General features: G+C 43.1%; 1 protein-coding gene across 1 annotated transcript in view; it reads right to left on the reverse strand.

Moving 5' to 3' along the window:
- LOC107120833 (adenylate kinase 9-like) overlaps positions 1–26,996 on the reverse strand; it is a gene marked incomplete at its 3' end in the record, with an annotated part of 42,294 nt that overhangs the window by 4,340 nt on the left and 10,958 nt on the right. Inside the window, exons 3-13 of the mRNA XM_015423604.1 lie at positions 20,912–20,964; positions 16,022–16,118; positions 13,784–13,896; positions 11,655–11,846; positions 10,162–10,287; positions 7,921–7,995; positions 5,475–5,573; positions 4,939–5,078; positions 3,968–4,148; positions 2,650–2,794; positions 1,062–1,192 (exon numbers count right to left, since the gene is read on the reverse strand). Coding sequence (XP_015279090.1) covers positions 1,062–1,192; positions 2,650–2,794; positions 3,968–4,148; positions 4,939–5,078; positions 5,475–5,573; positions 7,921–7,995; positions 10,162–10,287; positions 11,655–11,846; positions 13,784–13,896; positions 16,022–16,118; positions 20,912–20,964 — 1,352 coding nt within the window. The remainder of the gene's footprint in view (positions 1–1,061; positions 1,193–2,649; positions 2,795–3,967; positions 4,149–4,938; positions 5,079–5,474; positions 5,574–7,920; positions 7,996–10,161; positions 10,288–11,654; positions 11,847–13,783; positions 13,897–16,021; positions 16,119–20,911; positions 20,965–26,996) is intronic.

Genomic DNA, 26,996 nt, shown 5'->3' on the forward strand with positions numbered 1-26,996 from the left:
AGATATGGCGACAGACGAAGGAACCGGCGAGTCAGCCATCGGTTGGAGTGCCTTCTCCAAGAGGAAAACTCTTAAACGTGCTGCTCTGTTCTTCCGAGTTTGGTTTGAAACTGCGCACAATGTTCACTGGAGTCTGGATTGTGAGTCTCCCCAAGACAGAAAATACAGTACTTATGACCGTCTGGAGGAGCCAATTTACTTCCACAAGTACGGCAACGATTGAAAAAATCCCCACTTCTTCGAATTTTTTCGTCTTCTTCTCCATAGACTGAGGAGAAAAAGCCAACGACAAGGAGGTGGGGGGGGGGCCAGCGGCCCGAAGGCCTGAGGTAATTTTACCTCAGACAACAAAAAAACCCAAAAAGACTCCTTTTTTTTTTTTTTGAAAAACAGAAAAAGGAAACGAAACTGAAGAAAAAACTAAGGGAAAAACGGAGAGCTAGTCACTAAAAGTGATCAAAAAGGCAGCGATCCGGCCAGACCTCTCGAAGACAGGTCTGCTCAGCGCGGCGGAAAGGAAAGAACTGGCGGGATGTCCGTGCCTGCCCTTCTGGGCATGCTCACTGGGGCTCCTGAGCATGCTCAGTTGGGTCAGGCACGAAAATCCTTTTAAAAGAGCTTGCTAGGCACCGGCAGATCCAGCGCAGGCGCACTAGATCCCCATTGGTGTGAAGCACAGAGACCACGAAGAAGATGAGCTTGCTACAGCACCGATCGATGCAGCGCGTGCGCACTAGATCCCATGGGTGTGATGCACAGAGACCACGTCGAAGATCTATACTATCATAGACATATGGTATATCATAGCTCATGAATTTGGTGTAAGGAGATGAGAGCCAACCATGTCTTAGTAGTTACTAATTGGCATGATGTGATATACAGCAATGCAGTTCTATAGATACCCGATTCTCATACCACTCAGGACTTTATAGGACTTTCGTTACTGGATGTGGCAGACCTTGCCACTAGGCTTTGGTTTCAAAAAAGAAAAGTAGAACATACAAGCCATAAGCCTGCTCATCCCTGCTATAGGCTGTATTAATATGAGAGAAAAAAGTTACTGTACCAGCTCTTTGGCTTCTAGATGCTGAAGCACTAGGTTGTTCTGAGGAACTTTTTTCATCAACCTGGAAACTCTCTTCAAAGTCCTCTAACTCCTTATCACTAGATGCCTCTTGGGCACCTAACGCAACTGTAAGAGAGTATTAATTTACATATGGATAATTTACATATGACTACTGTCCCTTATTTAGTGAGCAATTTTTAATGATGCCAAACATCCATTTGGACTTCTAAGACACTTTGGTCAGTGGATAACTGATAAGTAGTCAGAAGCTACCTAAATCTCACTTACAATATGTTCCCATGTCCAATCTGATGTTCTACTGATGACCTTTAAAGTTCTAAATGGCTCATGACAAAGTACTAAAGGATGACTGCCATCCTTATGAAGCTACCAGTGGCTTTATTCATCATTCAGCTGGAGCCATGCTCTCTGTGACCTCTTGAATAGACATTTGGGACAGTTCTTTTTAGTTCATGCATCCAGGCTTTGGAACCCACTCCCCCAGAAAGTTTACTTTGCTATGTGATTCCTTGCCTTCTGGTGGCAACTATGAGGACCCTGATCATTGTTAACCTCTAAAGATCCTCTGGCTGCACTACTGGGGCATTTATGTTTTATTTCTCTCCTTTATTTCAGAATATCAACCCAGCTTGCCTTACTGCTAGTTGGCTCCCTTTTCCACAGATTTCCCCCCCTAAATACACTATAGCTCATTGATAGGTAGGCTATGTAAAGGTTTTGCATTTGTTTATTGTATAAAACTCTTTTACTGTTGTTGTTTTGCTATTCTCGCCATTCCATTTTCCCATTCTTTATGTTAGGGGGAATATTTTTCTTATTTAAGCTATTTCCTCTCTCATTCTTTTGGAGTGCTGCCCTGAATTGGGACTGTAGTACACATAGGCAGAAGACCCCACATTTAATTGCCCAGATGATGCATGTTGGGCCTTATGTATATATGTATGTATGCAAAGGATGCTTTGCATGTTAGAGCCCCTGCTTGGATACCTATTTGTGTAACACAGGTGTGCTCTAAAAATGTTCCTGTGCTAGAAAGAATAATGCTTTTATTATGCAGCTGCTGTTTTCAGTGGGTTTGGACTACAGTTACTTTGTGTAGGATTGAAGTATTAGTTAGTTAGTAGAATGTTTGGGCTACTGTTTTTATTCTATTTATTTTTATAATTTCTTTTATGTTAATATGTGAATTTGTATTAGATTTGTTTCTGCCATATGGCAGAAAGGTGGAATAAAAATATCCTAAATAAATGCATCACTTTAATGCCTTTTTATTAAATGTATGTAAACCATTAACTATTGCTGACTATCATCATGGAGTTATTAAAAATTATATTTTTTCTCCTTGATACTTGAAGATTATCTGGTGCATATTCTTCCATCAGTTGGTTGCATTAAATGCCTCTGATTTTGTTACTTAGTTCTTACTCATTAGATCTTAGATAATGAGTAATTATGCTGTTAGTATAACAATATCTCATCTACTTTTGGGAAGAATGCTGAAAGGATACCTTTCCAATGTTGCCCAAAGCACTAATAAAACAAAGGACTATGAACCTCCTCACCTTGCTCCCTGAACAGTCGTTCCATTTCTATTTTTTCTTTCACTTTAGCAATGCCTGCTGCTGTTGCTTCAGCACGAATCTGCTCTATGAGCGCTGATCTTGCTTCTTCTAAATGTCCCTTAAGAAGAACGTCCATGTCAAGAACCTAAAGAAAGTGTTTGAAAATTAAATCTTATGAAAGGTCGGGTAAGTATGTGTGTGTGTGTGTGCGTGCGTTCCATCTTCTACTGATCAAGTGTCAGTTGAAGTTCCAGGAACTCTTAAGTGATCAGTAGGTACTTTATTTTATTTATTGTCTTTACTAATTTTGCAACCGGAGTCATAAACAGCAAACCCTCATCCCACAATAAACCTTGTTCCACAGGAACACATGGAAGAATGTAAAGGCTGCTATTGCAAAAGTTGTCATGTGATTTCAGCATCTACATAGCAAGCACGGTTTTAGTTACAGGGCTAGCTACAGGACTTCATTTTTTCCCACCTGCATTACAGGCGTTGAAGTTTAAAGCCCCAGACTAAGGGAATTTCATAGGCTCCTCACACCACTAAAGTCCCTGACTTCTTGAAGGGTTGCTCTCCTATACAAACAGAAAATGATAATAATAAACTGTCTTCCCCACTTTCTCGTAGTCACTGCACACTCTACATCCCCCAAGCTGGTCTTGATCGTTTTCCAGCATGCACAGACAAGAGCTCTGCTATGGACCCTATCTTCGCAGAAGCTCTAGGATAGCCTGCTACCTGTATGCATTATGACAAGTGAGCAATCTTTTGGGAAAGTTATATTATTTGCAAAGTCTATCTTGGGCAGCATCATGCATTTAAAAGGAGGCAATGAGCAGATGAGTGGAGATGGGGGCAGAGATGATAGCAGCAGATACTCAGGAGCCGGCACGTGGCTGGGAGAGCAAAGAAACAGCTGGGATCAGTGAAGCAGCTCTCAGCTGGTGGACTGGAGGCAACGACAGCACGAAAAGCCGTGGGAAGGGCAAGAGAAGACTGCACTAGTCACTGAGGGCAACAGGATGCAGCCAGAGAAGGCAAGGCAGGCACAAGTGGCTCTGGGGACTGCGGTCTAGGAGACAACATGGGTGAGAAGGCCTGGGAGAGGAGCACAGTAGGAAGGCTGAGGAGGACACCCTGTGAGAGTGGAGCCCAGGTTTAAAAGGCCAGTTCCCAGTTTGAGGCCACAGTGCATTTGTCACAGGCCCCTTGTCAGGAAAGCCATTACATGCCTGTGAGTCTTAGTTTTATTTTTAAAAACTACTCTAAAATCTAATTTCTCACGAGTTAGTTACACAAATTAATTTATACTTACCTTTCCCATGTAGTGGTTTGCAATTGCCGCACACAGGGTTGACTTCCCAGAAAGTGGAGGTCCAATGACTAGCACTTTACAAGGTGGAAGTGGCATAGGTAGTAGCAGGAAGGGACGAGGATTCAGCATGAATGTTTTCAGGGCTTCCTCAGATGAAAGTGTGTACATCTTACCTAAGAAGCTAAAAAGAAAACAAAGACATGGAGCTATAGGTTTAGAGGGTAGGTTTGTGTCAGCAAGCTGCCAATATGTCTTTTCCATGCATATGAGATGTGTCCACCACCCCCTCTCCTTCCCGGGACTGGCTTAGACTCTCATGCGCATGTCCCCCCCTCACCCTCATGTGCTCATCTTCAACTGCATTCCTTTCCATGTACGCTAGCAGTGCTTTGAAGGAACCTTATCTGCCAAGGCTACAGGTGGTTCGCGTTTGGAGGCTTTTTGCTTAGTCTATAATGAACAGTAGTGTGAGAATAGCATAATTGTTTAATCAGCTACAACCGTTGCTTTCTCAGGGTTTTGGCGCGATGAGTCCTCAAGGCGGGCGCGGGAACCATATCTATTGGCCCATGTTATTTTAAACTTGCTTTATTATACCTGTATCAAGCACCTTGTGTTATTCTGAACAGGGAATCTGTTCTAAGTACTTCATGGCTTCAATAAAATAAAACCTTCCTGCAAGAGTATTTCATTGTTTGCTGTGAGTCTGACAGTTTGCCAGGTCCCCTCATCGCTCCAGTAGGGGGGATTTGGGGGGTGTTCTGGGAATCCAAGCCCTGCCCCCAAGAGCGACCACCCTCCTGGCCACCCGCGACCACCCTCCTGGCCACCCACTCCCTCCCCTCCTGCCCAATTTCAAGGGCTTCACCTAACTGGCGGGGACCTTAAAAGGGTCTTTTTGCGAGCGGGGTGGAGGCTGCAGTGCGCAGGGCTGGGGGAAATCAGTGGGGGTTCCCCCACCTGGACCTTACCTGACTGCAAGGTCTGGTGATCCCATGACAATTTCACCATCTTTTAAAGCCACGGGACATATTCTTCCCCACTTGCTGCGCCACCATCTATATCTAGGTGCTACAAGTTTGTAAGCTGCAAGAGCCCGAAAGATTTCATCCTGTTTTTCAGAATGACAATTAAGGCAGGTGTAAATTGGGCTACATTAAAAAACATGATCAGAAAATTTACCTTCACACAATTGCAAACACTATTGCACTGACTTTACATACTATAAAAAGGGCAAAAATCATAATAAAGAGTTTTAAATTATTTGCTTTGGAAAGACAGCACATACATGGAATAAAAATTAAGTGACCCAAAATAATGAACAGTGGCAAGCTGATAAGGCAGGATCAACTCTTTATCATCCTCCTGGATTATATTTTTCCAGTTATGCCGTACATCTGCTAAGTGTGAAATCATTTTCTTAGGTCTGTAACAGCAATACACTTCTTACAGTCACACACTATCACTGCAGCCAACCAATCACAACACAACCAAGTATCAGGCTTACATTTTCCAGTCCTTCTAGAATTTCTTCCTCTGCACTTTGAAGTCTGGTTATAATAGCTCCATTTCTCAGGCCCATGGACTGAAGACGGGATATTACTGACTAAACAGAAAGCAGCATTTTCAATGCATTATCATTTAATAATTGAATTAATAGGGTTTGTGTACAGTCATCAGAAATATGGGAACTTGCTTCAGTGTAATTCAAAACCATCAATAGTTTTCGTTTACAGTCTAGTGACTCAAACTTGTGATCTGTTGTAGACGCTCTGTGTACACTGAGGTCCTCGGCTCATAAGATTTCAATGGACGATTAGGTTCTCCCTGCACATACATTCTTTCATGAGGTGGAACTACACTGTCTATTGAAGTATGCAGGGAAGCACCTCATGCAGCAGCTGTGTGTAAGCATTTGTAAAACTCTGGATGAGAACATATATTTGTATCACAAATCTATTCGATTTGCCATGTTAAAATTATATTACCTCTGAGTACATAACAAAACACTTTTGGACACCATATTCGAAACATAATAATAAAATCTATTCATTGAACAGAGGAGAATGGGCCATGCCTCCATGGTAAAGCACATGCTTTGCATGCAGAGTCCCTAACTGAATCTCCAGCAGAAACATTAGATAGCAGCTGCCGGTCAAAGATAATAATAGGGGTGTATATATTTATTTATTTATTTATTTTATATTTATTTAAACATTTTTACCCCGCCCTCCTCGCGAACGGGCTCAGGGCGGCTTACAAAGGGCATAGCCCATACATAAAATCCAATAAAACCATTAAAACAATCAAGACATTCCAATTAATAAAACAATAAAGTGCTTTCTTTGTCAGATGGCCTTAAGTTGTTTTACGATGACTTCCTGCGGCCCCCAATTGGGGTACCACTAACCAAGAAATAGTCCGAGTCCGTCTATTGCTTTCGTTGTCGCGTGGTTCTTATCGCTAACATGAAACATGACTATTCCGATCCCCATGTGTTTTACCTTAGTTTCTTCAGGGTGCCTAATGATATCTCTTGCACCTTCTTCCTCATCCACCACGAGTCTTAGAGACTGGGATGCCTCAGAGAGAGGGAAGTGGGGTGGGGATGGTGAGAGCGGTCAAAGAGAGAGAGAGTAACTCCCATTCATCCAATAGGGCTGGGGACTCCCACAGTGAACGGTATGCTATAGGCAGCCAGTGCAGCGCCTTCAACCCAGGCTTGATGTGCTCCCACCTGGGGAGGCCCATCAGCAGCCTAGCCGCCGCGTTCTGCACTAGCTGCAGCTTCCGGATCAGCGACAAAGGCAGCCCCATGTAGAGAATCTGAATCTACCCAAGCCAAAAATCTATCTGAAAAATACCTTACTGGTACTTTTTGGGTAGATTTCGGCATCCCAAAAACCCATTTCGGGGTTTTCTCAGGAAAACTGTGGAAAAAGTCCCCGAAAAAAATCCTGGATCTATTCAGGAATTACTGGGCATATCCAAAAACAGCTGTTTGTCAGGCTTCTACTGAAGTGCTTTTAAAGTTTAAGAGACTGTAGGAGATAGCCCAGGGTTCAGCTGTGCCAGTGGGGAGCAGACTGTTCCTGCCAGCTTGACTTGGGACTGGCTTCTCCTGCAACCTGGTTTAAATCAGAAGTCAGCCCAGCCAGGATCTTCTGTGCCACGTGGAGCCCCGTTTAAACCAGACTGCAGGAGAAGCAAGCCCAGCCAGGATCGCCTGTGCCCACGGGGAGCAGATTGTTCCCCATTGGCACAGCTTTGCACTGGCTTCTCCTGCAGCCCAGTTTAAACTGGGCTGAGAAAAAGCCAAGAGGCTGGCTTTTTAAAATCTGGTATTTTTCTTCTCGTTTCGATTGGACCCAGAAAAAATTGGGATTTCCAAAAAATCTCAGATTTGAATCTAGGGTTTGTTGGAAAACCCAAAATAGTTCCATTCCAATAGACCCAAACCAAAAATACCACATTAAAAAAATATTGCACACTCCTAGACAATAATGAGATAGATGGACCAATGGACTGATCCATACATTTCATATATTTACTGGTAAAAGATTTCTATTCTGATAGCTGGAATTAAGGTTTATAAAGCATGAAACTATTCTTTATAATATATTTATCTCTGTGTATGAGAAGACAGAGATGATCAGCCTGACATAGAAACCAGTTCAGTGAAGATTCGTGAACCTAACTAATGTATAACTAATTTTTGGACTAGCTTGCCCCTTAAAGCTAATCATATAGACTCAACTTGTGGATAAAAGCTACAAGCTTATTATTATGTGACTGTACAATGTTCATTGTGATTGTGCAAAGCCGCAGCTCTGACAAATTTGCTTGATAAAGCACAACCATTGTTTTAAACAGAGATATTCTTGAAACTGCAGAACGGGCCATAAGAATAAATCAGGCTTCTTTTTGATATGCAATTTGTGCTATGTACTTACTGTAAAAAGTTCATCTGGAGATTTATTTCCATCAAGTTCAATAAGATACTGGGAATCCTGCTCGGCCATTAATTCCTGAATATTTTAAAAACAGAGTGCTTTTTAAATCAGAACAGTGATGGGGGAAAAATTGCATTGGATTTGATTCTGTTCCCACTAAATCTAATGGCAAAACTTTCCATTGATAAGCATTTAAAAATGGTTTGTTCTAGAAACAGACAGCTGTATTCACAGTGTTTGTAAAACTATAGTTGCACTGTATTATTCTTGGCAAGAAATATACGAATTTAAGACTACACTTCAAGTGCCTTGCACTGGTGCATACAGATCATTATAGTTCAAAAACTCATGGGGTGGTGTTACAATCATAATGCTTTGTCATGCATGATATGGCACAGAATACACCTCAGAAATAAGCAAAGAAAAAGATAACATGGCAGCAGACTGACAATATTATTTGCTCCGCTTGTCAAACCAGGGTCGTTCCTTGAAATAATGCAGGCCATATCTTAATCTTGACTCTAAACTACAATACTAGTCAGAGGCAGGGCTTTTTTTCTGGAAGAACGCACCCTGAACAGAATTCTGGAAACACTTTGACAAAATTCTTTCAAAAATGTTTAAAAGTTCATGCGTTTTCAGTATGCAGATTTAAACTTCATTTCCCTCTTGAGCGTTCTGGCACCTCTTTTTTTAAAAAATTAAAATAAAATAAAAAGCCCTGGTCAGAGGGAGGCTATCAAATGTCCCACTTGCCATGGAAAAGGGTGCCTCACTTTGGGGGAACTAGCTGTGATGCTATAGGATCCTTTTTCTTGCTTTTTGATTTCACTCCTATTTTTAGAATGGAAAGTAGCAAAGCTCATTTTGTCCTGACTACTGGTATAAAAGGTAAAGGTTCCCTCGCTCAAAAGCCAGTCGAATCCGACTCTAGGGTTGCGGTGCTCATCTCCATTTCAAAGCCGAAGAGCCAGCGCTGTCTGAAGACGTTTCCGTGGTCATGTGGCCGGCATGACTAAACACCAAGGTGCACGGAACGCTGTAACCTTCCCACCAAAGTGGTCCCTATTTATCTACTTGCAATTTCTTGCTTTCGAACTGCTAGGTTGGCAGGAGCTGGAACTAGAGACGGGAGCTCACTCCGTCTTGCGGCACCCGGGTCTTGAACTGCTGAACTACTGACCTTCCACAGCCTGCAGTTCAGCATCTTAACCACTTGAGCCACCGCAGCTCCTGTTATACTACTGGTATAACTGAAGGCTCATTTATACAGTATCTGCTTTTTGCTTCTGCCTGACAGCTCCATAACAAGAAGCATGCCTATGTGAAAAGCACGTGTTCAGTAACCCCATATGTTTTGCTAGTCATTCCAAAGACAATCTTTCCATCTTCCTCCACTTGAAAACAAATTTCTTTAGAACAACCACCTCAGCACTGGGTGGTTGAAGTCTTCCTCAGATCCCCCCACTTTTAACAGATTGCTAGATGACAGGCCCTACAACAAAACTGCATTAATAGATAAAGAAAGGTAGCAGAACATTTTTTTTAAAGGAAAACACTATTGATAATTTCCACAAAAATCACTGTTGGGAATGGGATGAGACTTTGTGGCATACGAAAGCAGAAATATAACTGTATCATTTGTCATTAGTCACATCACAGACACTATTTAGTGGGTGGCTGTGACATTCAGACTGGCACAATCACATTTTCCCAAGCACTAAAATATTCCACTAAATGTGTTAATCTGTCAATCCAGCCTTTTGCTTCTGGGCTATGATTTTTACCACTATGAAATATCATGATATATAGTGGCAATGGGCATCTGAGTCATTAGTATAATTTATTAGTACTGCTCTTGGATCCACGGGAAGGATAAAGTTGGTCCATGCGTATGATGTCATCCCAATAAAGGTTATTGATGTTGTTGATAAAGTTGGTTATCAAAAATATATAAAAATGACAATTTGAAATTAAGTATTTATTTACTTTTTCATTACCAGTAGAAGTTATAGTATAATGGCTAGAATCTGCAATAAATTTCCCCTGATTGCCAGTGGAGCAGAGCTTTCTTGCCTTTCTCCTTGCCCTGAAACCCCAAATGTCTCCCCCCAAGTTCTGCTCCTGGAGGATGGTGCCCCTAGGAATATCATGAAGGGAGGAGCTGGAGCTCTGCAGCAAGAGAAGGGAATTAATGGATCCCACCCCTCCTGCTAGATCTGATACCTACTTCGTTCTTACCTCTAAAGGATGTAGCACAGTATCCCTGTACATATCAATTTTCCGTTGTACATTTTCTAAAAAATCTTCTGGCCTCTGAACCAAATGAGGTAAAATTTCTGTCAGCATAAGTTGATCTGCTGCTGCCTAAGAGGAAGAAGATTCTTACTTGGCTTCATGATCATAGTCTTCACTCCTTCTAACAGCAAATTTGATAATTAAATAATACAGTGAAATGGGACTACTGACAGACATAGTGTATGCAGAAAAACACTACTTTGTAAGTTTTTAAAAATCTCCAAAAACAGAGAGATGGTCAGTGAGATCTGGATCCCACTGTCGCTAGTTAGGGCTGATACAGGCATAGCGTACATTCAGACATATTAAGAGCTCACCTTGGAAGTCCTGGGGCTCACACCCAACCTAAGCCTTCATCATAGGTATATGAGTTTAAACAGGCAAGTGTCACAACAGACCTGATATTATTTCCGTATCTTTTGAAGCATAATTATAGCTGTGCAGGGCTCTGACTCAGACAGAGGAACCATGAACATGTGAAAGTATTAAACTCCTGCTCCTTCCTTGTGCAGCCCTGTACACCTATACTACAACATGCCCTTGAATACAACTTGGAGACTTGAACTGGTACATCTGCTTGTCTGCTGAGTAGAGCATGTAGGTTTGACTGCATCATACTCATTTTATAAGAGTTTCATTGGTTTCCTGTTTGCAAGTTCAATTCAAGGTACAGGTTCTTACCTTTAAAGCACTTCATGACCTGCAGCCCACATGCCTAAAGGACCATCTCTGCTGTATGAGCCTATGTACCAGCTACCGACTTCCCAGCCATTTCTTCTGGCTGTTCCCCACCCAAGATAATGGGCATTTCCCATGGAGGAACATTCCATTTGGAACTACCTTCCAGAAGAGGTTGGGAGGGTACCTACCTTCAGGATGTGCTACAAATCAGTTCTGTTCAAGAGGGCTTTTGAAGGAGCCTAATTTGCCCAGCTGATGCCTGGTTTTAGGGGACTAGTAAATGTTTTGTTGTTTCTAGTTGTAGTGATTTTGTGGTTTGTTTTTTGATAACGTAGTGTGCACCAGTTGACACAGCACAACTTTGTAAGCTGCTCTGAACCCCCATGGCTGGAGAAATAGGCAAGATATCTAAATAAATAAGCTTTTAAAGACAAATGGAGATCTGTGATCACCATTTCATCTAGTATTAACCTGAATAATTTACCTGGCAAAGAAACAATTCTTCCACATCATGCATAGTATTGTATTGAGTACACACATGGTTATAAATTCACTGTGAATGTTCATTAGATATTTAATAATTTGCATGGCAACTTTTTATTGGGAAAGTATTTGACATTTTGTTTTAATATTCTTATACTTTTCTCTACTGAGGAATAGATGCTGTCTTCAGTTACAAACAGGAGGAAAGTGTATTCCACAATCTGTTCTTGAATGACTAAGTTTTCACAATATTCTTAATACTGCAATACTACCTCAGCTGCCTCCTCTTCCTCCTCCTCTTCTTCTGCTTCCTCCTCTTCTTCCCCAGCTTTATTTGACTCTTTCTTCTTTTTCCTCCGTTTTTCAATAATATCAGGGTCCCATTCATCTCTTTGAAATACCTGCCCTGTTGTATAAAGCTGTCTTTGTCCAGAGAGTCTTTGGCACAAATCATAGTCAGGACACTAGTTAAAAAAACAGAAGTATTCTTGTTTAAATAACAAGAAAGTTATAGTAGAAATTCAAAAGAATATGAACTATATTGTTCCCCAATATTGTGTCCCAAACAATGGTGAGTATTAACTTCAGGAACTATAGTTCAAGAACGACAGAAGCAGAAAGATTAACTATTTCTTAAATACAAGATTAATTTGCTAAACAGTTATGATCAGGATTACAGTACACAGCTTCTGCAGGTCTGCATTTTTAATAACAAGTAATTCAGTTTTGTCTTGGAAATGGAATCTGATCAAGGCTTTTCTATCCTAGCTAAGACCCTCAGGTACTTGTAGAACCCAAGGCCACATGTTGATGTCACACTTACACCTCTGTGAAATGAAAGTAAGCACAATAGCATCTTGAGACTGTAAGAGAATCAGAGGCCACAATAACAAAGAGACTGTTTTTGCTAACAGTACATAAAGACTAGCCTGGTTCACTGATCATTTTGCAATATGTAGCCCTCATGCAATGGAATGCCTTTTTCTAAGGGAATATCCAACTTGTATCATGACTAGAAGCAATATAGTTTCAGTATGTGTGTGTGGGGGGGATAAAGCAAAATTGACAACCAATTTGCTACAATTCCAGGAGCTCTGTAGCAGAGGGGCAACACTTTAGAAAAGGTAATGGTATCTATAGGGTGAGGCTAGGCTAAAAAAAAATAGTGATTTGGCAGCCCACATCTCAAATGAGTGCAGTATCAATGTGCTACAAGCTACAAAATAGTTAAAAACCAACAATATAAAATATAAAAATCATGCCTATGAAAAGTGAGAATGCAATGGTTTGAGAGAAATGTTGCCAAGAAGTTCAGGAATAACTGAGTTAATGAAGGGTGTCAATACTAGAGAATACTAGAGAAAAGGGATTGTACAAGCACCCTGTCCCAGCCAGGGTCAGTCAAGACTCAAGGAGGGACTCCGTGTTGTGCCCCAACCCCTCCAAGAGCTCACAGAAGAGACCCCCACCAGCCCAGTGCCTACTGACAGAAAGGTCCCTGGCAGCAAGAAAGACCAAGTGGAGACCAAAGGACACAGCCCCAGGAAACAAGCAGCAGCCGTGGGAGGCAGGAACATGGAGAGCCAGCAGCAGCAGGCAAGGCCGAGGGTCCAGGCGGCATGGCAGAGGGCGGGTGCGATAGCCAGAGAAGGCCCCGAGTCTGTGAAGAGGCCCGAAGGAGGAAGCCCCAATGTGGAAGGCACCGCGGTGTCTGCATGGTGGTCCCGCCCCGTGGTGAAGCAGACACTGGCCCAGTCCCACCTGGTGCCTCAGCTGGGCACTGGAGCTTTTGTACAGGGGCAGAGCCAATCCTGACAACTGAGATGGTGGCCAATTGGGGGCGGGCAAGGGAGCTGGAAGAGTTAAAAAGGGGGCTGAGCTAGAGGTCGAGGAGGAGAGAGTGGCTGGGAGCCGATAGGAGCGGTGAGAGGAGACAAAGAAGAAGAGATTGGATTTATACCCCACCGTTTACTACCCAAAGGAGTCTCAGAGCTGCTTACAAACTCCTTCCCCTTCCCCTCCCCACAACAGACTCCCTGTGAGGTAGGTGGGGCTGAGAGAGCTCTGACAGAAACTGCTCTTTTTCAAGAACAAGAGGGGGGCGCAAGCTGCAGAAGGCACCAGCTGGGCTGAGGGAAGCATTGGGTGATGTCAACCCTGCTCATGGCCCATTCTGAGACCTCCGGCACTGAAGGGGGGGGCGAGCGAGGCCAGGGCAGTGGCCACAGGAGGGGGAAGCCCCTCAGAGGAGGAGGGGCACAAGAACCCATACTTTTAAAGACAACAAATATAGAATGACAGCTTGAATATAGAAATGCAATATTTCACTCCTACACAATAGTAGTTACATATGTAGAATAATGAATGAGATTGATTAAGAAATGACCAAAAAGGACATTACCTTAATATTAATCAAGAAATCTGGTTTTAATTTTAGATTTCTAATTATTTCTATTTGTTCTGTTATAGTCATGTATTCCTCAGAAAGACAAGGAAAATCACAGAGAACATAGCCTGCAAAAAAACAAACAACCCCCCTCCTGTTAAACACTTTTTTAAAAAAACATAAAATACATTAAATTGATACAGTTTTGAGATGAACATGTGACACCAAGAACATTGTATATAATCAGTATCAAAAAAGGGGCTCCAGATAGGTAGTGGAAAGTTAAGAGAATGGTGTTCACCCAGTTATGGGCAATATGGGCTGTTATGATACACCAGGTACCCCCATGGGCACCATGGCACCCACTAACACCTTTCATGGTGCCCACCAAGTGTTTAAAGAAAGTGGGTGGGTCATATGGGCTTTGTCCAGCAGGGCTTCTCATTGGCTATGGAGCTTAAAATAATACTGTTTCAGCAGCAGGTGCCAATACAGTGGTGGTTTTACTCTATCTCACTCATCTTTCCTAGTGTATTTTAAAAATTATCCCTCTTCTCCCCTGCACTTGAGCTTCCTCTGCCTGTGTGGCTCTGCCTTCGGGGCTTCCTCTCTGTGTGTGGCTCTGCCTCCTGTGGCAGCTGTTTTGTGGCTGGCCTTGCCTCCTGTGGCAGCCATTTTGAAGTTGCACCTATCCCCAAGTCAGAATTCCAAAGGTGCCCACAGGCTAAAAAGGTTGGGGATCCCTGCAATATACAATTATTTATAAAGCTGTTATATGCATAGTGTTGCTACTTTTATCTCTGCCACATACAGCATTAGATGTAATGTTGGTTGTACTGCTTTACACAAGAACGTAAAAAACTATAGATCTCTAAATAACTCATAAATTAAAAATAAAACGGAAACTACCCAAGTAATATTACAAATATTACAAATAACCATGAATACAGCATACTTTGAGAGTTTATATACACCATAAACTAAGGATAAAATCAGGCTACTGACCTTAAAAAGAAAATACACCTAGATGTACTCATTCTGACCTTACAAATTGTGGGAGTTCCCCCCCCCCCAGTAGGACAGAAGTAGCCGCAATCACCTTTACTGATGACCTCAGCTGGGAAAGTGAAAGTTGTTGAGAATTCACCAACAATCAGGGGTCTTTTGGGGCTGGAGCGTGCCGAAGCACTGCTCCAGGAGCCCGTGTGGCGGCAAGCCCCGCCCCCAGGTCCCCCGAGCCCGCACAGAAGCACTGCGGCTTGGGGAAAGCCGGGAGAGCCCGCCCCTGGGTCCCCCGAGCCCATGCAGAAGCGCTGCGGCTCGGGGGAGGCCGGGAGAGCCCCGCCCCCGGGTCCCCCAAGCCCACACAAGAGTGCTGTGGCTCAGGGGAGGACCAGAAAGCACTGCCCCTGGGTCCCCAGAGCCCGCGCAGGGGAGCCCACGCAGGAGTGCTGCGGCTCGGGGGAGGCCGGGAGAGCCCCACCCCGGGTCCCCCGAGCCCGCGCAGAAGCGCTGCGGCTCAGGGGAGGCCGGGTGAGCCCCGACCCCGGGTCCCCCGACCCCGCGCAGAAGTGCTGCGGCTCAGGGGAGGCCCAGAGACCACTGCCCCCGAGTCCCTGGAGCCCGTGCAGGAGCGCTGCGGCTCGGGGGAGGCCAGGAGAGCCCCGCCCCGGGTCCCCCAAGCCCGCGCAGAAGCACTGTGGCTCGGGGAAGGCCCGAACAGCCCCGCCCCCACGTCCCCCAGGCCTGCGCAGGAGCGCTGCAACTTGGGGGACGCCGGGAGAGCCCCGTCGCCACGTCTTGCAGGCCCACGCAGGAGCGCTGCGGTTCGGGGGATGTCGGGAGAGCCCCGTCGCCATGTTCCCTGGCCTGCGTGGGAGCACTGCGGCTCGAGGGACACCTGGAGAGCCCCGTTGCTGCGCCTTGCGGGACGCCGGGAGAGCCCCAGCGCTGCATTCCCCAGCTCTCCTGGAGGGAGCGCTGCGGCTTGGGGTGCACTGGTGTCAGTAAATTTAGTTGCCATCTTGAGTGCCTTATACTGAATATGTTATTTGATGCATTGTTACTTTTAAAACATCTTGTGGAAATTAACCCTATGGATATTTCTTCCCCCAAGGCTCTTAACATAAAATCTAAAAATAAAATAAATCACATGTTCTGGTTTTATAGAATGATACACATACGTATGTGCTATCATAGGGTATGCTTACATAAAGATAAATAAGAAAACAAGATAAAGAAGAAAACAGATACCAAAGTGAAAAACCTCTGGAGTTTCCATTTTGTTCAGAAGCATCTTTACAATCAATTCTTCAGGAATACTTTGGCCTTGATATAGCAATTCCTTAATCTAAAGGGAAAAATATAAAGCATAGTATCAATATACACATAACATAAACAGTGAGAAATTCTAAGCAGGTCTACTTTAAAGTATTTCCCATTTTATTAAATGGTGATTACTCCCAGGAAAGTGTTCTCAGAAGCGCAGCCACAATGTGGTACTATAAGACAGAATTCTTCACAGTTTTGCCACTATTGCTTTACAACAAAACCCCACAAAAACATGTAAACATGAGTGCTGTTGAGATTGCCCTTGGGATGAACAGCCTTTAAGGTTCCAGGATGTACAGTGTCATCCTAAATAGAATTATATATTTGTGAGTCCATTTAAGTCATTGGGCTTATAATGGAATGCCAGGTTGAAACAGCCAGGCTGAGTATTTTTTTCTCTCTCCTGGGTATGACTGGGGACATGGGTATGAGCCAAAGGGCAAGAGTCAAAAGGATCTTTTATCTGTGGATTATAGCCCATGGCCTTGGTCAGTTGGATTGACTTGGTGAACATCAGCCCAAGATGTCTTGTCTACTTTTTTAAAAAAACACTGAATTTATAAATCTATTTAAATTATATTTTTGCAAGCTGCTTTTGGTCCCTATCAGGGAGAAAAATGAGATAAAAATATACTAAAGGAATTAGAAGGAAGTAATTCTTCCTAGTAGGTATGACGAACTCACTTATTTCGGAGTTTGTGGGGATTTGTTCCTTTAAACTTTCACAAGTTGGAGGAGTCTTATTTTCCACTGACACTGTCTGCCCACCTCTTCAGCCAGGAACCCACACAGTTCGTCCCTCTGTCACACACCCAGCTACTTATTGATGAGACCTTTTTATAAATATTAATCTCTCTGGCTTTTCATGAGCACCGCCCTTTTTCTGGGATGAAGCTTATGGTTTAACTTTGTCAAGTACTTCACTCTGTCAGACACTGAGGCACCTATGACATGCAACAATAAAATCAACTGACAATTTTATTTACAAGGACGGGCAGGCAGGGAATATATATACAAGGGAAAAGCTGATGCTTGTGTATACATTGTTTCAGATGGTATAGTTCAGCTTTAGGTCAGTTAATTTATAATCATTCACTTCAGATACCACAGTACAAAACACGCTTTCTCTAGTCTCAACCCCTGTGCTGTTCTAGACTGCTAGTTTCCGTTTGGATTTCTCAGGTTCTCTCCACCTCCACAGAGAAATACCTCCGCTGTGCCTTGGGGTTTTTTCCCTTTCTTTCTTTTTTTTGGACACCCACTAGTCCAGTAAACCCTCCTGACACACACTAAATCCACTAAACCCAACTCTCCCTCCAGCAGGGTATAGATTCTATGTGAGAGGAACATGAATCTCTTGTTTAACCACCAGGAGCTTATTTTCCTTTCTAAGACTCCTTAGATTTCACTATGGTATAGAACCACATCTGGCTTTTCTCAGATTCCCTTAATATTGGAATCTGTAGAGAAATCTCATTTACTACTCAGACTCAGAGAGGTCCAACATGACTTGTCAGTCCCCTGGCACAGTATCCACCGACCAAAAAAACCTGACAGTCTCAACGGCCAAACTCTAACTGTCAAGAGGGGTTTTTTTAAATTAGATACCCACCCACCCAAGTTCTGCATCAGAACTACATCACCACTGCTAGTCACATGACTGCAGGTGTCTTTTCATGCCTGGAGGAAAAATGCTTGCCTCTTTAATGGAGGTTTAATTAGATGAAGGGAGCTTTGACTCTGGAAAGCTTGTACTCTGGAAATCTTGTTGGTCTTTAAGGCACTACTGGGCTTCCACTGCAGACCAACACAGCTACCCACCTGAAACTATATTAATGGGATGTTATTTATCAGGGGAAATTCTTTACCTCCATACCATGAAAAGTTTCAGCTGCCCATTTCTACAAATTAAGCCTCTGTTATTGAGAAAGGACATTCCCCCCACAGCAGTTATTTATTTTATTTAAAACATTTTTATCAGGGTTCACAAGGTGGTGAATATAAAAAAACAACAATGAAAAATACAGTTAAAATGATAAAAAATCAATTAAAATACTTAAATAAACAACAATAGGATATGCAAGACAAAACAAAAAAGCCTTCACCTGTTGATGAAAGACACTGATAAAAGGAGACAGATTAATCTTCCTGGGGAGAGAGTTCCAAAGTTTTGGTGCCATGACAGACAAGGCCCTTTCTCAGGTCACCACCCGCATAGCTTCAGATGGAAGGGGCAACTGAAGCAGGGCCTCTGAAGATTACAAGAGTGCATTGGTAGGTTCATATGGGAGGAGGCAGTCCTTAAGATATGTTGGTCCTAGGTGGTACAGGGCTTTAAAGCATCAGCACCTTGAATTGAGACCGGGGGCAAATTGAAAGCCAGTGCAGATGGAACAAGATTGCAGTAATAACCCATTTCAGTCAATACTCTAGCCACAGCATTCTGTACCAACTGTAGCTTCCAAACAAGGGCAGTCCCATACAGACTGTACTGCAGTAACCAACTCTAGATGCTACCAGGGCATGCACCACAGTGGCAAGATCTTTCTGTTTGGAAAGAACCGAAGCTGGTGAAAGGCAGCCCTAGCCACTGTTACTAACTGTTTATCCAACAGGAGTCCTGGATCCAGAAGTACCTCCAAGCTACTAACCTGCTCCTTTAGGAGAGTGCTACCTAGTCCAGAACAGGGGATACCTGATTTCCTGGGTCAGACCCTCCCTACCACCAGTAGCACCTCTGTTTCACTGAGATTAAGTTTCAGCTTGTTAGCACTACCTCTAGTTTCTACAGCCTCCTTGAGATCTGCTGGTGGCACAACTTTGAGCTGAGTGTCATCTGCATATTGGTGGCAGCTCAGCCCCAATATTTGGATGACTTTTCTTGGTGGCTTTACACACATATTGAAAAGCATGGGGGACAAAATGAAATTCTGGGGAAACCCATAGGCTAAAGGCAGAACAGCAGCCCTCCAACACCATGGTCTGAAACCTACTCTTGTGGTATGACCAGAACCACTGCAAAACAGTGCCTCCAGCTCCCAAAAGGGGATGCAGAAGGATACCATGATTGATTTTATTAAAAGCTGTTAAGAGGTCCATGAAAATTACAGTTACACTCTCCCTGTCCATATCCCTGTACATGTCATCCACCAGCGTGACCAAGGCTATTTGAGTCCCATAAGCAGACCTGAAAGCAGACCGGAATGTAACTAAACAAACTGCTTCATTCAGGAATCTCTGAAGTTTGCCAGCCACTACTTGTTCAATCACCTTGCTTGAGAATGGTATATGTGTGACTGGACGGTAGTTATTTAACTTTCCTGGGTCCAGAGTAGGTTTCTTTAAGAGTGGACACACCACTGCTTGCTTCAAGGCAGTAGTGACCACTCCCTCTCTCAGAGAGGTATTTACTAAGCCCGCTCCCCCAGCCCACCCAGCCCCAGCAGGGTTACCCAATCCACCAGCCCCTCCCAGTAGATTTAAGCAGCCAGGAGGGACAAGGGTCACACAAGCAGGTGGCAAGTCTCAAACTTCCATGAACCCTGTCCACATCCTCAGACTGGATCAGCTGAAAGGTATCGCACACAACTGGCCACCCTGGCACCCTCTGATGCTATAGCTCAGGGGTGGCGAACAAGTTCGACAAAAAGAGCCAAAATTTTAAACTGTGAGAGTCAGAGAGCCACACCACGCAGTGACCTGCCAAAACAAACACTCACACAAAAGCATATACTTTTAACAACGACGCCCCGAGGAACTCCCCACACCCCGACCTACCGGCCGATGCCAGCGCCGAAGACCGGGAGAGGGAGGCAGCGCCCCAACGTCGAACCTCCCCAGAAGACGCCCGGCTGCACGAGACGACCGCAGGACGCGCTCGGGCACGGGGGCGAGAGCCCCGGCCCGAGACGCGTGACAGAAGCTGCGACAGGGGAGCAGGGCCGGTGGCGCGGCCTCAACGGCGACCGGATGACAGGGAGCGCGTGTCCGGTGGGCGTCTACCCGGCGGCGCGCGTCTCCTCTGTTAAAGGGGGGCGGGGCCGGGAGTGGAAGAGTGGTGTGGCCCGGGAGTGGGAGGGGGGAGGAAATAAAAGGCGGCCGTAAGAAGGGACCGGGGAGGAGCGACACGGAGCGACTGGCAGAGAGCAAGAGAAGGGATAGAGAGACGGAGCGTGCCAGAGGTCGTGCGGGAGTGTCTGCAGAGGGGCGCTCGGGGTGACGTCAACCCCGCCCCCTGCCATTCTGAGGTCCTCTTCTACCCCGTCTTTTCCAAACCCTCGCCTCCAGAGCCACGCCGCTCCTCACGGGGCCCACTCACGTCGTGCCACAACGGCCACTGGGGGCGCCACCCCCAAGACCAAGGAGGAACGCGACAGAGCCACAATATACAAAATGATGATAAGAGGCAAAGAGCCGCATTAATTTTGGCCGGGAGCCGCATGCGGCTCTAGAGCCGCGTGTTCGCCACCCCTGCTATAGCTGTTAATGCAGACTCCAAGTTAGACCAGATACAAGAGATTTTATCTGCAAAGCACTTAGCAAAATGATGAAAGCAGGCTGCAGAGCAGTCCACTTCCTCCTGTTGGCCAGAACCCAGTAGACCCCTGATCACCTGGAAGTTAGCAATCCTACTTTTTAGGTTGGCACTGGTAGCCATCTTAGCCTGTTGCAGCAAAGAACAAAACGGAGCCTTACAGTTAACTTGACACATTTATTGACGCATAAGCTTTAGACTAGAGCCCACTTTATCAAATAGATGCAATGGATCCTCAGTCAGTCCAGTAAACCTAACAAATTAACTTTAGACTTTACCTTGAGTCCATATTCTGTTCTTGCTGATACGTTCTCATCTATAAGCTCAAAAACTAAAAATAATACATGAGACAGAAGAAAATTTTAACTGTTTTGTAGTTATGTTATGTTGTACATGTAAATTAAACTGTACAAGTTAAAATGTACAGAATCAGTTTCTACAACTTTAAATAGTGACTAAATAGAAACAAAGAATAATGTTAGCCTTCAGGTTATAACTCTGTGCCCAAACACTAGTCATCTACAATTGCTCTTCTGCAGTGAGTTGCAGAAAGAAACTGCACATCTCACTGTAGGGAAGAAATGTGAACATTCCACACTTGCATTAAAAAAACAAAACTATGGAAAAAATTTACAAAACTGGAGTACATCTATTAAGGGTGGGCATATGAATATTTGTGAACTATAATTGTGCCCTAAATTCCCTGTTTAGTTTCAGATTGGGTATTTCCAGTTCAAAACTAAATAGGGAATTATGGACAGTGTTTTAGTTGAGAAATATTCGTACACCTGTAGCATTTGTTTATTGGTATCCTTGCATTACACTGGCGTAGATAACAGCAACAGCAGAAGAGAAGAATCAAGGTGTTGACTGAATCCTTTATTATTAATTCCTGGTCCTGATGCGTTTTGCCTATGGCTTTGTTAGGGGATCTATTATAAACAGGAAAATACACTCATAAAAATCATAAAACATATATAATGAATACAATACACTTTGAATCATTATTAAGAATTTTTTAAGAATAAAATCTTAGGAACCTACAACCTGACAAATTCTTCTAGAAAAATAGGGTATTGTTTTAAATGATTCTATAATAATTTAACCCCAGGAAACCAGCAGCAAAGATAATTAATTATTAAATATTAATAAACAATATGTAACTGTAAGAAATGCAATAATATAAGGGGCTTCCGATTTTAAAAGAACCTTGCTTTAAAAAAATTGCATTGCTGGAAATCAATTAATGATTAAGGCAGAACTAAGAAGCTGAGCTAAAGGGGAGTTGGAAATGGGGAAGTCAGACACTAGCAAGAACTAGCTTGCACAAACATCTCCACTTAGTAGATGCGGAAGACGGTTGCAAAAGATTGCCTTCAGCAGAAAGCAGAAGTAGCATGCGGCAGGAATATTTCACATAGATTAAAAGTGCCTTCAGATAAAGGGACGTTTTGCTGTGTATTGAAATTAAGAGTGTATTGCTTGAGAATGGATGCTGAAGCTGGCTTAATTAGAAAGCCGAAGTGTGGCCTAGACAACTGTCATAAGAACCTAAGAGATGCCAATGTTGGATCAGGCCAAAGGCCCATCCAGCCCAACATTCTGTATCACACAGTGGCCAGAAATACCAGGTGCCATCTGGAGGTCCACCAGTGGGGCCAGGACAATTAGAAGCCCTCCCACTGTTGAACCCCCCCAAGCACCAAGAAGACGGAGCATCACTTGCCCCAGAGCACATATATATATATTGTAGCTAATAGCTACTGATGGACCTCTGTCAATGTAGCAGTCTCAAAGAACCTGGCTACAATCAGCAATCTGGGTGACAAGAAAAGCACCTAAGATACCTGGCTATCCAGTGGAATGATTAACAGTTGGGCAGTTGAAACATAAAGATAGGCAGAAGCTTTGCAATGTTTAATCTTGCATATTTTTATATATTCTTAGTGTATATGCTAACCGGCCTAAAATGAGGAACCTGGCATTTTAGACTCTTATAAACAAGTCTGTTGCAGAGATGATGGCCCAAGACAGGCCTGATGAAATGGGACATCTTGCGGTCTGAAAGTCCAGATTTACGAGAAGACAAGTCCATTCTTTACAAGAATATCTGTGTCTCAAGATACTTGTGGTGGGCGTTGAGAGTGGGTTATGGAATAAGGCTAGAAAATAGGAACTAAACTCTAGGGCCAGCTAAGAGAGGAAAAAGTTCAACTGTTAGCTAGCAATTGGCAAAACACAACAAGGGCTTGCCATAGCTTTAATGTGACACTGGGAAAAGTACCTGAAGATTTTACCTAGCAAAGAAATCAATATGCTTGAACAATGTATTTAATAACTAGCACATATACCCATATATATATTTATACTGCTTTGACTTGTTTGTTCTTGCTAACCCAGGCTGGAGAAAAATAGAGAAGTAGGCTGGGCAGCTTAAGATGATTGTGAAAAGTAATGAACACATACTCGAAGGGAGAGAACATCTCGTGGTTTGAAATTCCTGTTGACCCAACGGACCAGGGGGGGCTCGACCCGAGTGACTCAAGATTGAACTTTGTGGGGAGTAATTATGCCCTTTTTGGGAAAGTAGGGGCTTTTTGTCTTAATAAAAAGCAGAAGTGAAGTAATTAGGCGACCGGGAATTATTATGTAACTTCTTGTCACCAGCTCTGGTGGCCGGAAGAGGGCATTTTTTAATTTTCCAAACCACGCCGGGACAGAATAAATATCAGGTCCCAGACCTCATTCAGGTGTGTTCTCCCAGTGCTCATTGGGCGATGGGAGACACTCGGTCTGCAGGCTGTAACCAAATAAAATCTGTTTCACTGAAGGAAAGTCTGTCTCCAGAAATTACTTATTGGTAAGAGAGAATTTCATTTACGACATAACTAAAAACTATTCTGCTTACCTATTGTAGCATAAGCCTACAGCCTCACCTTGAGCATTAAAGGTGGAATCAAGCTCAAGGGGTTATCTAGTCTGATGCAATAGGCGTTCATTAACCCCTTAAAGGACCATAGTTCAAAAAAGCATTCACAAAAATATTGTGTATATATTATTGTGCTAAGTATCAGTTCTTTATACAGCAGAGTGTGGAAGATCCTAGAACTAAATTAGTTCTATTTTTTCAACGATAAACCTTTTCCACTAAATTATAAGATGCTATAACTTTAACTTTAAACACTTTAAATACGTGTTACTGAACACAGAAGTAACATCTTACTCAAGAAAACTGGAGTCCCTTAAGTTGCACATTTTTTGGAAAATAATTGTACTTCAATGGATTCTGTTTTGGGGGCAATCCAACAAGTATCAGACCACAATGACAATACACTTCTGAGGAAAGAGGCAGAGTGGATTTTAAGGCTAAAATCCTTGTTGCCTTCTAGGCTAAATGAAAGTTTGGAACTTATATACCTTATTTAAGATCTTTAAAGTTATAACATCTGATTTAGTTCTAGGGTGTTCTACACTCTGCTGTATAAAGAACTGATACTTAGTACAATAATATAAGCAGGATAGTTGTTTAGTTACATATTATTTATTAATATTTAATAATTAATTATCTTTGCTACTGGTTTCCTTGGGTTAAATTGTTATATAATCCTTTAAAACAATATCCTGTTTTTCTAAAAAACTTTTTCAGGTTGTAGATTCCTAAGATTTTTATTCTTAAAAAATTCTTAATAATTATTCAAAGTGTATTGTATTCATTATATATGTTTTATGATTTTGTATTGATTATATATGTTTTATTATTTTATGAGTATATTTTTCCTGTTTAAAATAGAGCCCCTGACAACGCCATAGGCGAAACGTGTTGGGGTCAAGAAGTGATAATAAATGATTTACTCAACATCTTGATTTCTTCTCTTCTGCTGTACTGCTGGTGTGGCCCTGTCTTCCTCACTATTGTTAGCTAATAAACAAGCAATGCTCTGCTTGTGAAACACAGCATTCCCTCTTCCTTCCTGCTGCTGCAGCCCTGCGTACTCCCCAGAAGCCACATTTGAGGCTTGGAAAACTCAGGAACAGTGAAGGATGCTACACAGGAAAGGAAGCAATGTTCCCTCTACGCTGTGGAGTCTTGGGAGCAAAAATTCTATTTTGTGAGCTACTGGCATTAAAGTTGTGAGCGAGAGATTTGGCTACTACATAAATTAGTTTGCTCTGGAGCCATCCTTCCTAAGCTAAGACAAAAATGTGTGAGCCGGAGGCTAAAAAACTGTGAGCTAGCTCACACTAACTCAGCTTACAAGGAGCACTGGAAGGAAGAACTGGTAATAATGATCCCTCTCCTTTTGCAGGAGTGGAACTGCCCTTCCACGGTTAGGCAACTTAGGAACTGTTCAGGGCAACTCGTTGGTCAATTAACAGGGTTTTACCCAACCTTAACAGTTAAGTAGAATAGCAGACTATAAAAATATTAAATACAATACAATGAATAAATAACTAATAAAACAGCTTTCTGAGAGACCGCACGTATTTTAGCCTAGATATTAGTGTTCTTCGCTAAAACAGAATGCACTAATCCAGATCTGAATTAACAGAAAGACATTAATGTAGTTTAACACTGTAACTTTACCTGAGTCCAAATGTGATCAAACTGATCTAAAACAATCCTATTAAGTATTTAATTTTCACAAAAATGGAAATACTGTTTTAGCCACCAGAGGGCTCCCATGTTTTTTCTAAAAAAATACAGATACAAGCATACCAAGGTTTGCAGAGACAACTGTTAATATCAAAACTGTTTAAGTTACTTCTCTTAGACTGAATGAAAAAAAAATTGCAATCAAAAAGCACAAAGATCCCAGTCTTGCAAATGCATGTAATCATCCAGAAATCATCATAAAAAGGAGGGGCAGAATAACTCTTTAGGAAACAAACTGGTTAATTTGCCATGCTTCCTCATAGTATCAGCCTTCTACTCAGAATCCTGCTGATACCAAGTAAGGCCTAAGTGGGTGAGCAAATTCTTTGTTCCCATCTGAAGACCTAAGTAAATTAACTATCCCCAAAGCATGAGACCCCCTGGGCAATTATGCTCTGCCCAAGGTTAGCTGCTGGCTTCCATGGACTCTGCAGCACAACATGTTTTGTGTGTATTGCAACTCTCTTCTCTTCCCTGCCCCACATCAAAGACACATTTCCCACCCAATAGTGGTTGCTTTCTCTCCCATCATCACCATCACCTATGATGGATCCTTTTCCAGCCCAATAATGATTATGTGGTGAAGTATGACTTCTTTTGGAGCTGCGGTGGCTCAAGTGGTTAAGACGCAGAACTGCATCTGTGGAAGGTCAGTAGTTCAGCAGTTCGAGACCTGGGTGCCGCAAGACGGGGTGAGCTCCTGTCTCTAGTTCCAGCTCCTGCCAACCTAGCAGTTCGAAAGCAAGAAATTGCAAGTAGAGAAATAGGGACCACTTCGGTGGGAAGGTAACAGTGTTCCGTGCGCCTTGGTGTTTAGTCATGCCGGTCACATGACCACGGAAACGTCTTCAGACAGCGGTGGGTCTTCGGCTTTGAAACGGAGATGAGCACCGCAACCCTAGAGTCGGATTCGACTGGCTTTCGAGCAAGGGGACCTTTACCTTTACCTTTTATGACTTCTTTTATCCCCATTGGTATCAGCAGGTCTAAAAGGAGCAAAAAGAATAATAAAAAGAAATAAATACTGCAGCAGCCTCTTGGTTATTTGGGAGAGATGCTTGGAGGAAACAGAAGAATGTGATTCTATTGCCCTCTGTTTTTTCCACAGCTTCTAGGCATTTCTCCTATTGGCCAATGGGAGGTAACACAGCATATCTGGGTGGGTTTGGTAGGTATACAAACATGTCAATGCCTAATGCAGTCCTTGGTCCTGCCTCTGTTGAGGTGATGTTGAATTAACTAGTTACACCCCATGAGAATGCATGTCTCCCTTAATCACTTCTCAGCAGCAAGAGATGCTGCAACAATGGCATCCTCCTCCCAATGCCTCCCTGATCTGTTCAGCAATGCAGAGCAATACCAGACCAGAATTCTAAATATATGCAGAATTTGCCATCCTATTGGAATACCCATTGTAACGATTTCATGTTTAAATCTGTGTGTGTGTCTTTAAAAGTTTGGATGCATGGCTGTATGATAGTCTAGAGTAGTGGAAACAAGCAAGTGTTGTGATTGGTGAGTAACAGAGAGGGGGAGGGGTTTTGGAACTGATTCTGTGTGGATGAGCAGATATGTCAGTCAAGAGTGTCAGTTAGAGATATGACAGTTGATGTTCAGTTAAGAAGTTAAGTTCTGATTTCTGTGAGAGAAGCACAGAAGCAGAAGTTCTGTGTATGAGAAGAGTGAAGCATCCCTGTGTGGGATGAGTT

The sequence above is a fragment of the Gekko japonicus genome, unplaced genomic scaffold (genome assembly GCF_001447785.1).
Source record: "Gekko japonicus isolate JY-2015 unplaced genomic scaffold, Gekko_japonicus_V1.1 scaffold4509, whole genome shotgun sequence".
Taxonomy (NCBI): domain Eukaryota; kingdom Metazoa; phylum Chordata; class Lepidosauria; order Squamata; family Gekkonidae; genus Gekko; species Gekko japonicus.